This window comes from Talpa occidentalis, unplaced genomic scaffold, assembly GCF_014898055.3.
Source record: "Talpa occidentalis isolate TD23 unplaced genomic scaffold, MPIMG_talOcc4v2.1 talOcc4.8, whole genome shotgun sequence".
In the NCBI taxonomy this organism is placed as follows: Eukaryota; Metazoa; Chordata; class Mammalia; order Eulipotyphla; family Talpidae; genus Talpa; species Talpa occidentalis.
Window position 1 is genome coordinate 29,118,034 of NW_023605194.1, and position 12,422 is coordinate 29,130,455.

The 12,422-nt window shown below is 41.6% G+C and overlaps 1 protein-coding gene across 1 annotated transcript; it reads left to right on the forward strand.

Moving 5' to 3' along the window:
* The first annotated feature begins 10,436 nt into the window (after positions 1 to 10,436).
* LOC119234227 (olfactory receptor 6C74-like) lies at positions 10,437 to 11,375 on the forward strand. The gene has a single exon (XM_037497031.1). It carries the CDS (start codon positions 10,437 to 10,439, stop codon positions 11,373 to 11,375), a length of 939 nt encoding a protein of 312 aa, XP_037352928.1.
* The last annotated feature ends 1,047 nt before the right edge of the window (positions 11,376 to 12,422 follow it).

Sequence of the window (12,422 nt, forward strand, 5' to 3'; positions counted from 1 at the left end):
TTATCTTCGCCTTCACTATCACTGCTTTGGGTGATGTGTCTGTAAAGAGGTCTTTGATGTGCAAATCACGTAGTGTTTCGCCTATATTTCCTTCTATATATTTTATGGTTTCAGGTCTTATGTCTAGTTCTTTAATCCATTTTGAGTTGATTTTTGTGTATGGTGTGAGGTAGTGGTCAAGCTTCGTTCTTTTGCATGTAGCGACCCAGTTTTCCCAGCACCATTTATTGAACAAACTTTCTTTGCTCCAATGCATAGTCTTTGCTCCTTTGTCAAAGATTAGTTGACCATAAATCTGTGGGTTTATTTCTGGATTTTCTATTCGATTCCATTGGTCTGTATGTCTGTTCTTGTTCCAATACCATGCAGTTTTGATGATTATGGCTTTGTAGTAGAGTTTGAAGTCTGGGAGTGTGATGCCTCCATTCCCTTCTTTTTTTTTCAGGAGAGCTTTGGCTATTCGGGGTTTTTTGTGATTCCATATGAATTTCATCAATTGTTCTATTTCTTTGAAGAATGACATTGAAATTTTGATGGGAATAGCATTGAATCTGTATATTGCTTTTGGAAGGATGGCCATTTTAATAATGTTTATTCTTCCAATCCATGAGCAGGGGATGTCTTTCCATTTCTTTGTGTCTTCTTCTATTTCTTTTAACAGTGTTTTATAGTTTTCTTTGTATAAGTCCTTTACCTCTTTTGTTAGATTTATCCCAAATATTTGATTTTTTTGTTTCAATAAAAAAAGGGATGGTTTTTTGATTTCTTCTTCTTCAGATTTATTGTTTGTGTATAGGAAGGCTACTGACTTTTGCGTGTTGATTTTGTATCCTGCCACTTTACTGAACTGATTGATGAGTTGAATAAGTTTTTCTGTGGGGCACAAGACAAACATCAACAGATACACCAAGATTGAAATCATATCAACCATCTTTTCTGACCATGAAGGCATCAAACTAGAAATAAACCATAAAAAGAAGGCAAGGAACTTTCCTACCTCATGGAGATTAAAAACCACACTACTGGAAGACCACTGGACTAATGAGGAGATCAAAGAAGAAATTAAAAAATTCTTTGAATTGAACGACAAGGAGGACACCAATATCCTAAATGTATGGGATGCAGCAAAAGCAGTAATAAGAGGAAAATATATAGCAATAGAAGCTCACATCAAGAAACAAGAAAGAACGCAAGATCGATCCTGGAGAATGATCCGTGTGCGCTTGAGAAAAATGTGTACTCTGTTTTTTGGGGGTTTAGTGTTCTATAGATGTCTGTTAAGCCCAATTGCTCTAGGTCCTTATTTAGAGCTTTAGTTTCTTTACTTATTTTTTGTCTTGTTGATCTATCCATTGTTGATAGTGGTGTGTTGAAGTCTCCCACTACGTATGTGTTTGATGTCTGTTTTCAGAGAGGACAACAGTTGTCTGATATATTTTGGTGCTCCTTCGTTTGGTGAGTATATGTTAATGAGTGTTATTTCTTCTTGAAGTATTGTCCCCTTGATCATAATGTAGTGACCATTGGGGTCTCTTTTTATCTTTTTGAGTTTGAAATCTGTTTTATCTGATATAAGTATAGCTGTTCCTGCTTTCTTTTTTGGTCCATTTGCTTGTAGGATTGTTTTCCATCCTTTAACTTTGAGCCTATTTTTATCTTTTGTAGCTAAATGTGTTTCCTGGAGACAGCAAAAGGTTGGGTTTTGTTTCTTAATCCAGGCTGCAACTCTGTGTCTTTTTATTGAAGAGTTTAGTCCATTTACATTTAGAGTTAGTATTGATATGTTAGCATCTGTATTTGCCATTGTGTTTGTCTTTCCTTTGATTTTATTTATTTATTCTTTTAATAACTTTTTTTTTTTGGCCTTCTTTCATTGTTATTCGTCCCTCTGAGGTTCTGGCTTTAGGACTCCTTGTAGTATTTTTTGGAGTGGGGGTTTAGTTGCAATGAAATTCCGGAGTTTCTGTTTGTCTGGGAAGGTCCATATTCTTTCTTCAAAGAGAAAGGAGAGCTTTGCGGGATAGAGAATTCTTGGTTGGCATCTGTTTTCTTGGAGTCTGTTGACTATGTCCCTCCATTCTCTCCTTGCCCGTAGTGTTTCTTCAGAGAAGTCTGATGTCAGCCTGATTGGCTTTCCTTTGAATGTTATCTGTTTCTTCCCTCTTGCCAGCTTCATTATTTTTTCCTTGTCCTGGATTCTTGGGAGCTTTACTATTATGTGTCTTGCTGTATTTTTCCTTTCGTCGTGGAAGTTTGGTGTTCTTCTTGCTTCTTGTATATCAATTTTCAGCTCCTTCTTCACATTTGGGAAGTTCTCTTCAATTATCTCTTTGAATATTTTCTCTGTTCCTACATCTCTCTCCTCTCCTTCTGGTATTCCTATAACTCTTATATTTCCTTTCCTCATGGAGTCAGATAGTTCCCGAAGTCTTTCTTCGTTCTTTTTCCTTCGTACTTCTCTTTCCTTTTCTGTTTTGGTTCTTTTTATTTCTGTGTCTTCAAGATTACTTATTCGTTCTTCCATTTCATCTATTCTGCTTTCATTGCTTTTCCCAGAATTCTTTAGTTCTTCCATTAATTCTTTGATCTCCTGCATTTCTTTTACTTCCCCTTTAGGGACTCAATTTCATTCTTCTGACCATTGTTTTCCCTCTCTAGGGACTCAATTGCATTCTTCTGATCGCTGATTATTTTTCCCTTATCATTGTTTTCCTTTATGACTTCTGTCAGTTTTTTAATCACGGCAATTTTAAATTCTCTTTCTGGAAGGCTCAGAAGTTCTTCCAAGTTACTGTCGTTGCAATCTGGGGGCTGCTTTTCTTTTTGTGGTGTGCTTTTTCCCTGGGGAGTTGCTAGGTTGCGTGTGGTTCTTCTCCTCCCTACTGTCTGTTTTCTAATTTGCCGTATGCGTTGGGACACTGTGTAGTTGGGACTGGCCGGCATCTTGGGTGAGCTTCTCTGCTCTCCTCTGGTTCCTCCAGGAGTCATCTGTCAGTTTCAAGCAGTCTTTACTGGAGAAAGGTCCCTGTTCTAAAATGCCGATGTGGGGACACACTCCCCTGTGTGCCTGGTCTGCCCCGGCGGTGGGTTCCTGCTCCCCCTCTGGGCTTGGACTGCAGGCCAGAGGGGGTCTGGTGTGGGCGAACTTCCCCCGCTCACCTCTGGCTCCTGAGGAAGCCTTCTGCAGGTAGTCTTTACTGAAGAAATGTCCCTGTTCTAAGATGGTGATGTGGGACACACTCCCTGTGCGTCCGGTCTCAGGCACACTCTTCTGCGCGCCTGGTCTGCCCCGGCTGTGGGTGCTCGCTCCCCCTGTGGGCTCAGACTACTGGTCAGAAGGGGCCCAGCGTGGGCTAACTCCCCAGCTGGCCACTGGCTCCTCTAGGCGCCTCTGCTGGCTTCAAGTCGCTAGGTGGCGCCAGAGATCTCTCCTGGAGCCCTTGGGGAGCTGATTTTCCACCCCGTGGGACAGGGAATAGAGCGGGAATGGTAGGGTAAACCTCAACAGCTTTGGGGTGCTGTGTCTGCCTTGTGCCCCAACATCGTGGGGAACCCACGCCCCTAGTTTCGTGCCCCGGGTGTCAGTTCCAAAGCCCTCAGTTCCAGGACTCAGGCTGTAGCCCAGTTCAGTGGCGCGGGAATGGCGCCTTTTGAATCCCGCTCCCGTGCCTGGGCGCCTGGGCCTGCTCACTCAGTGAGGGCCTCCGCGCGTCTCCCCGCAAGCCTAGGTCGCAGGCGCAGGGATCTGGGCAGCTGTGATCTGGATCCGCGTTTGCTTTTCAACTGCACTGCTTTTCCGCGCGCGATCCCGATCCACACTTGGTTTTCCAGCGCGCCACTGTTCCGCGCAATCCTGACCGCGATCCGAGCCTGTTTTTCCAGCGCGCCACCTTTCCGCGCAGGCTTACCGGGCAGCCCGGGGCTGTGTGCTGATGCTGGTCTCCTCCCCGGGGGCGGGGCCTCTCTTCAATGGCGCTCGGAGCCGTTCGCTCGCCTCCGCAGCGGATCCTGCAGGGTTCGCCTCAGCTCCCGTTCACGGGGTGTGGTGGCTGAAATAGTTCCTTTCCACTCACAGTCCCGCTTGCTGCATCGTTTCTTCTTGTTGGTCATTTTAGTGTGTTGTTTTCCTCCTCTCTGCCGGTCGGAGAGTGCCCCCTCTGTGGGCGGGGGAGGGGAGCAGGGTTCTGCGCTTTCCTCCCTTCTGATCCTCTTTTATGGCCACTTTCTTCTTCGGGCAGTTCGCTGGCGTCACCCGTTTATCTTCCATGTCCCAGTTCTCACTGGGACCTGCCACTTTTCCTCCCTATTCACTTTTTTTAATGGGAGATCTTACTCGCAGTGTCTCCTCGCCGCCATGTTGCTCCGCCCCTCCCCCCTTGCCAGTTTCATTATTTTTCCCTTGTCTTGGAGTCTTGCAAGCTTTACTATTATGTGTCCTGCTGTAGTTTTCTTTTCATTGTGGTATTTGGGAGTTCTTCTTGCTTCTTGTATGTCTATATTTGTCTCCTTTTTCATGCTTGGAAAGTTTTCTTCAATTAGTTCCTTGAATAATTTCTCAGTTCCTTTGTCTCTCTCTTCACCTTCTAGAATGCCTATAACTCTTACATTTCCTCTCTTCATGGAGTCTGATAATTGTCTAAGAGCATCCTCATAATTCTTCATTTGCATTTCTCTCTCCTTTTCTCTTTTGGCTTTTTATTTCTGTATCTTTGATAGTACTGATCCATTCTTCAGTTTCATTGATTCTGTTTTCATTGCTTTTCCTAGCGTTCTTTATTTCCTCTAGTAATCTTTTAATTTCCTGCATTTCTTTTCTTTCCTTTCTTAAGGTCTCAATTTCATACTTCAGTTCAGTGATTATTTCTCTCAAACCATTTTTTTTTCCTTTTCATTTTCTTTCTGCCTTTTACTCATGATGATCATTAATTCTCTTTCTGATAGGCCGAGAAGTTCTTCCATGTCATTGTTGAGCTCTGGTGACTGTATTTCTTTTTGTGGTGTGTCCTTCTCCTGTGGGCTTGCTTGGTTATTTATATTTTTTCTTCTCCCTGTTATAAACAAGGAAATTGAAACAGTAATCAAAACTCTCCCCCCCAGAAAAACCAAAAGTCCAGGACCAGATGGTTTCAGAACACATTTTGAGGCCAATATCCCAAAACCAAACAAAGACAACACAAAGAATAAAAACTTTAGAACAATCTCCCTAATGAACACAGATGCAAAAATCCTCAATAAAATCTTAGCAAACCAAATCCAACAATGCATTAAAAAGATTATATACCATGACTAAGTGGGATTTATACCAGGAACACAAGGATGGTTCAACATCTGAGAATCAATGTCATTCAGCATGTCAGCAAAAAGGAAATAACCACAAGAGAAAGCATTTGATAAGATTCAGCATTCATTTATGATGAAAAACCTGAAAAATTGGGGATAAATGGAACATACCTTAACACAAAAAAGCAATATATATGACAAAACCACAACTAGTATCAGTCTCAGTGGTGAAAAACTGAAAGCCTTTCCATTAAGGCAAGGAGGTCCACTTTCACGACTACTACTAAACATAGTATTGGGAGTTCTAACTAGAACAATTAGTCAAGAGAAAGCTATGTGATGAACCAGATTTGGGAAAAAGACATAAAACTATCATTATTTGCAGATGATGTAATAATATACATGGGGATTCCCAAAAATACCACAGGAAAACTAATTAAAACAATAATCCAGTTCATCAGAGTGGCAGGACACAAAAGGAACACACAAAAAAATCAATTGCCTTCCTACACACAATTAATGAGCTAGAAGAAATTAAGAAAGCCATCCTATTTACACTCTCACCCCAAAAAATATATACCTGGAAATAAATCTAACAAAGGAGTTGAAGGACCTGTACAAGAAAAACTATAAAATACTGCTATAAGAAATAGAAGACACAAAGAAATGGAAAGATATTCCCCACTTATGGATAGAAGAATCAACATTGTCAAAATGACTATCCTACCCAAAGCAATTTACAAATTCCATGTAATCCCCGTAAAAAGCCCAATGGCATTCTTAAATGATATAGAACAAAGATTACTGAAATTCATGTGGAGCCACAAAAAAAAAACCCAAATACCAAAGCTCTCCTGACGAAAAAGGGAAAAATAGAGTATCACACTTCCAGAAGTCAAACTATACTACAAAGCCATAATAATTGAAACAGCATGATACTGGAACTAAAAACAGCTCAGTAGAATTGAGAACCCAGAAGTAAAAGCACATTTATTGACAACTAATCTATGACAAAGGAATGAAGACTATACTCTGGAACAAGAAAAGCCTCTTCAATAAATGGTGTTGAGAAAACTGGACTGCCACATGCAAAAAAAAGAAAAAAACAAAAGAAAAGAAACTAGACCACTATCTCACACCATAACACAAAAATCAACTCAAAGTGGATAAACTTGGATGTAAGACCTGAAACCATAAAATATATTCTATTTTTATCAAAACAGTCAGGGTAAATATATGGAGAAAGCAGAGGTGAGTCCATCTAGCTCCTCTATTTTGGATGGATGTGTCTCATCAGCAAACAATGAGGTACAATGGTGAGGGACACTGCAAGAGAAGCCAGTCTCTAATACAGCTTCACCCCAGCAGTGTGCTTCTCCGTGACTGAGCCTGGGCTTCCCACTGTGGTTCCTTTCCTTACCTGTCTGTTTCAGGAATACCTGACATCCCAAGTAAGGGATATGAGGCAGATAACTACCTCTACCCAATGATGAACGATCTAGCCAAATTGGCAGGTTGAAGAATTCCAGTTTTTCTCCTGTGTTTCCTAAGAATTCTGTTCAGGATCTTTGCCTTCAAGTAGTGGCAAGTACTAGATAAGATGACAGAATTCGGTTGGGTTACTGATATTCCCAACATCTATACTAACAGCCCAGATCACTGTGAGATCTAGAGTAATTAATAGTTGGGTAGAAAGAGATCAATCCAGTTTACTGAATACTATGAGCCTTAGAAACTGACTTCTCCACACACAGCAATGTACTACTAATTGGTGAGGTGATGTCTCATGCCAAGCCCAAAAGATCATATTTCCTAAATGTGATTATGGGAGATAATATAAATTCATTTTCTCTTTTCATTGCACAGCTTTCATTTTCTCCTCTGTTTCCCTCCCATCACAGTAAATCCATATCGTGTAAGTTGTGTGGGTTTTATCAGGAGAGGGGTGACCTTATAATCTTGATGCTTTTTCCCATTTAAAGGAGATTGCTTTGGGGATTTCATTGGGGCTCTTCTAAACTCAGTGAAAAGTCTTCCATCTTGTAAAATAGAACACCCACCGTTTCATGCTGGAAAGATCTTCAGATATAAGGAAGGTGCTTAGGAATCTTGCTGCTAAAGATACCATCTACGAACATGCCTGTTCTTCCTAAGTCCTGCAGTAGATAGTTTTTCCTACCTCTGCTTATCTCATTCACATCATTCAACTTACTTAGTAATGCTACAATGGAAGGTTCAGTTAAAAAGAAGCAAGATCTGGGGCCTCCCTGGTGGCGCAGGCAGTTATGCGCAGTGCTGTGAAGCTGTCCCCAGCCTCTGCAGTGCCGGTTCAATCCCTGCCGGCCTCAGAGTAACCCACATGACTAGCAGACCTCTCCTGTCTCGTCCACTGCTCCCCTCAGCAGTGTATTTCGTCAGTCTGCCAGCTCTGTTCCCTACTCTGTCTCTGGTGGAACCCTCTCACCTTCCCGCGCATCTGGCCTGTACCCCAATTCTTGTAAAATAAAATAAATATTTAAAAACAAAAAAAGGAAGATCTACAAAGAACTCATACAGCTCAGTAACAAGAAAGCAAACAACCCATTTAAAATGGGCAGAAGAGCTAAACAGACATGTTTTCAAAGAAGACATATGGATCACCAAGAGGCATGAAAAAAATGTTCAACATCACTTGTCATCAGAGACCTGAAAAAGAAAACCACTATGAGATACCACCTCACTCCTGTGAGAATGACCCATATCAGAAAGACTAATGGAACAAATATTGGTGATGGTATGGATCATGGAGGAAAGGGAACCCTGGTGTGATGTTGGTGGGAATTAGATTTGTGCCGTTCCTATGAAAAACAGTATGGAGGTTTGTCAAAGTTTTAAAAATAGATCTACCTTGTAACCCAGCAATCCCGCTCTTAGGTATCTACTCTAAGGATGTAATGGTTGTTTCACCCAGTTCTTTCCTCTGAAACCGGTGTCTTTGTCAAGAGCCTGATGAAAGGCAGGGATGTACCCAATTTTTCCTCATCATAAAAACTTTTCTCTCTATGATCTGGCCTTAGTGCACACATCATTTTAGTCTGAACTTTTACATAGAATTTTCAGTAATATCCAATTTGAGATCTTAGAAACCCTTGGGAGATTAATTTCTTTGCAAAATCCTGGCAGGAAATAGCATAGACATGGGAGCAAATGCTACCACAGACAATGGAAAGGTAAACATAAAGGTTCTGCCAGTAAGTTTTATTCTCAAGGGTGACCAACTAGCTGCCCCCAGAGCACCAAGCCTGGCTTTACTTTCTGCCCCTGTCCCTTCAGCATCTAATGAAGCTTGCAAGACTGTACTTTGCTCACTGATTGGGTATATTCTGCCTGGTGATCAAACAGTCTTGTGGGAAATTATCAGAGTCCTCACACCTGCATGTCTGGAGTATCTTGTGATACATTGGAATAAGGGTGCTTCTCTACATGCATCTCTAAAAGGTAGGATGTCATAGTGGCGGGGAGCAAGTTCAATGGAAGGTAGCTTGTATCAGGTGCACCGAAGATGATGGAGTATTGAAGCAGAAAGAGCCTTGTCTCCACAGCAGCAAGAGCTGAACTCAAAAGTAGCTGTCTGGCCCTGTTAGCTGGTGTAGAAAATGGAGTCATGTTACTGTCCATGGCAGAGGCATAGCGAGACCTTTCATCAGAACCCTAAAGTCAAACTGTCACCCAGAATTGGGAGCAGAGGAATGCAAATGTTCTGTTCTCTCTGCTCCTTTCTGGAGTTTCAGTGATCAAGGCTGCCTTGTAGACTTGTTGTGGGATGAAACATTCAGGGCTATTGAAACAGGACTTTGTCACTCATGGACATTGGGAACCTGGGAAACGTATTCGTCCCACTCTGGGATAACAGCCTGTAATAAATGTGTTTCCTTTTCCTTTCCCTTCAGCTCAGAGCAAGTTCTTGATTTCTGGGAAGAAGCTGGTTGTAAGAGGAGAAAGTGCTGCCCACCCTGAGGTAACTCCTATGTGCCCCGGTTAAGCATCTTGGTCCCTTGGAGGAAAGACTGCTGTCAACCAGGACAGAAACAGAGGCTCCTCCAGGTGCCCTGAGAGCAGCACACCCTCAGGTAAGCAGAGTGGTTACAGGAGCAGCGCTTCAGGGAAACTGACCCATGGCAGGTAAGTGCAAGAGGCACACTCCATGCTGGAGACATTCAGTTTAGTATTGAAATGCGAGAACCAAACACCATCATAAGTATTTTATTGAGGGGACTGAAGAGAGAATGAGAAAGTGCATTGAGGTTTGATATAAGAGTGAATATGAAAATCCAAGTACCCAAGATGTTTGTCATGAGTGAGCTAATTTTGTGACCTACTCCTCTCCCCATCTCTCTTACATGCCAGCATGAGTTTTGAAAGAGTAGATTAAAACCTAGATTTATAGACTGTGCCATGGTTTTGAGCAATCCCCAAGTCTCTAAAGTTCCAGTTTCTTCTGTAAAGTGGTTATACTAGATTACTTCTCAGGCTGATGTCATTCTACAGGTCAGTAAATCAGCAATTATTTTAATGAACGATAGAAAAAATAAGTAATGGTCAATTTTTATTTAAGGTTGAGTCATAACCAATATATTCCTGTTTTAAAATGTTCTGTCAAAAAATTTTATTTTTTTTAAGATTTATTTATTTATACAAGACTTGGGGTACAGTCAGAGTTGCGGGAGAGTGAGAGAATTCACCAGAGATGGAGCAGGGAGCAGAACAGGCAGACCGACAAAATACACTGCTGAGGGGAGTAGCGGGAGAGACAGGAGAGGTCCGCCATGTCATGTGTGTTTCTCCCCGGCGGGCCGAGAATCGAACCCGCACTGCAGAGGCTGCAGACAGCTTCACAGCGCCACCGGGGAGTCCCTGTGAAAGAATTTTAAAATAGCAGTAAACTAACTTTACAAAGATGACCCATTTCAGTAGCTAAAACTCAGTGTTGAACTTGTATTCAACTCAGGTTCTTCTGATTCAAGAACCAACTCACTGGACCACTTTTCTCTCTGCCTCCCTGCTGTCTCGGGTAGTCAAACAAATTGAAGGTGTGCTCCCTTAAAGCCTTAGTGCTTGCCGTGATCTATTTATTGTAGATTATGACCAGTGGGTAAGTCTACTGTGAAGAGATGACCATGGGAACAGGGAATGGGACCACTGTCCAAGAATTCACCTTGGAGGGTTTCCCTGCTGTCCAACATCTGGGAAAGGTCCTCTTCCTGGTGCACCTGCTGGCATACCTGGCATCCATTACAGGCAATGCAGTCATCATCACCATCACCTGTGCTGACTCCCGACTCCAGACACCTATGTACTTCTTTCTCAGCATTTTCTCCTTCTGTGAGTGTTGCTTCACAAGTACTGTTATTCCTAAATTACTGGTCATCTTTCTCTTAGGCAGGCAAACTATTTCCTTTGTTGCCTGTTTTATACAAGGCTTTGTTGTACTATTCCTGGGAGCAGCAGGTTTCCTGCTCATGGCAGTGATGTCTCTGGATCGGTACATGGCCATTTGCAAGCCTTTGCATTACCCAACCATCATGAACTTGAAAAATTGCATCCTCCTGGTCATTGCTTGCTTTGTATTAGGTTTCACTCTCATCACTGGTGTGGTGGTGAAGGTTTCCCAGTTATCCTTCTGTGGCCCGAATGTCATCCCTCATTTCTTCTGTGACTTTGGCCCCCTGATCCATCTCTCCTGTTCTGACACCAGGTCTGTTGAAATTTGGGCCTTTGTCCTTGCCTTGTGTGTCATTTTGACATCCCTCGTTATAACCGTCACTGCATATAGCAAGATAATAGTCACAATCCTTCATCTCCCATCAGCCAAGGAGCGACAGAAAGCTTTCTCCACCTGCTCTTCTCACCTCATTGTCCTCTCTCTGATGTATGGCAGCTGCGTCTTTATATATGTGAAGCCAAAGCAAATGAGCAGGTTGGAATCCAACAGGGAGGCTGCCCTTGTGAACACAGTGGTGACCCCACTGCTGAACCCTGTCATCTACACTCTGCGGAACAAGCAGGTCCACCAGGCTCTGAGGGAGACAATGTGCCGAATTAAAATATCAAGATAAGAAACATAACATGACTTTGGAGTAGAAGTCTTCAGAGTTCATTTGTGTTCATTGGTGACAGCTGTGCAGAGACCTCCTAGTAGAGTCTCTGGCCAACCTCACCTGACATCTACATCCCCATCAAAATAGATAAGTGTGTTTTCTCAAGGTCACATTTTACCATACTGTGCATAACTATCTTTCCCCCAAATATCCAACCTTGATGACAATTGATGTTAACTTCATAATCCATTCTTGAATCATTTCGCATTGGACAAGCTGTGGAGTCTTACACAGTTGCTGCCTTCAGATATCTGATAAACTTCCCAAAATATTTCAATCATTTTAACAATAAAATTCTAGATACATTCTTGAATCCTCTTGAAACAATTCATGGTAGCTGTATCTAGATGCTGGAAAACATAGGAATAATATTTTCCCTTGAGGGTTGAAATAGTGAAAAGCATATTAAAGTGATTGAGATTCGGTAACTGTAAGAATGAGTCAAGTGTCATTGTCAATACTGAAAAGTGTGAGCCTCCCCAGGTTTCAGTCAAGATTTGATAATAATTCTATAATCAAATACATTTTATTTTGCCAGAGACAGTCCAAAATAGAGGGGTGAGTTTGAAAAATAGAAAAATTAAGACCAGAAATCCAAAATTGAATCTATGAATCCAGGTTGTTCATTACCAGTGATAGATGGTACTCAGTAAGTTACTTAATGCAGAGATTAATGTCCTAGATTCTAGAACTGTGAGATATTTTATTGAGTCAACTTCTCTGAGATAATTCTATATCAAAGATACTTCCACTTTTATTTTTTAACCATGTCATTGAAGTATGATTGACAAAAAAACTGTACATAGTAATGGGTAAAATTTATTATGCTTGGACGTAAGTATACAACCATTAAAACATCACTATCACTTGTCTCCCAGTCATTGATTCTTTTCCTATGTATTAAGAGCATTTATAAGATCTATCCTGTTAGCAAATTTTTAAGTATAATAGTGGAATATTGGTAACATAGGTCCTATGTTGTCCAGATTTCCAGAAGTTACATTT

Coding starts and splice junctions, on each gene's coding strand:
- LOC119234227 (XM_037497031.1), top strand. CDS start 10,437: ATGGGAACAGGGAATGGGACCACTGTCCAAGAATTCACCTTGGAGGGT.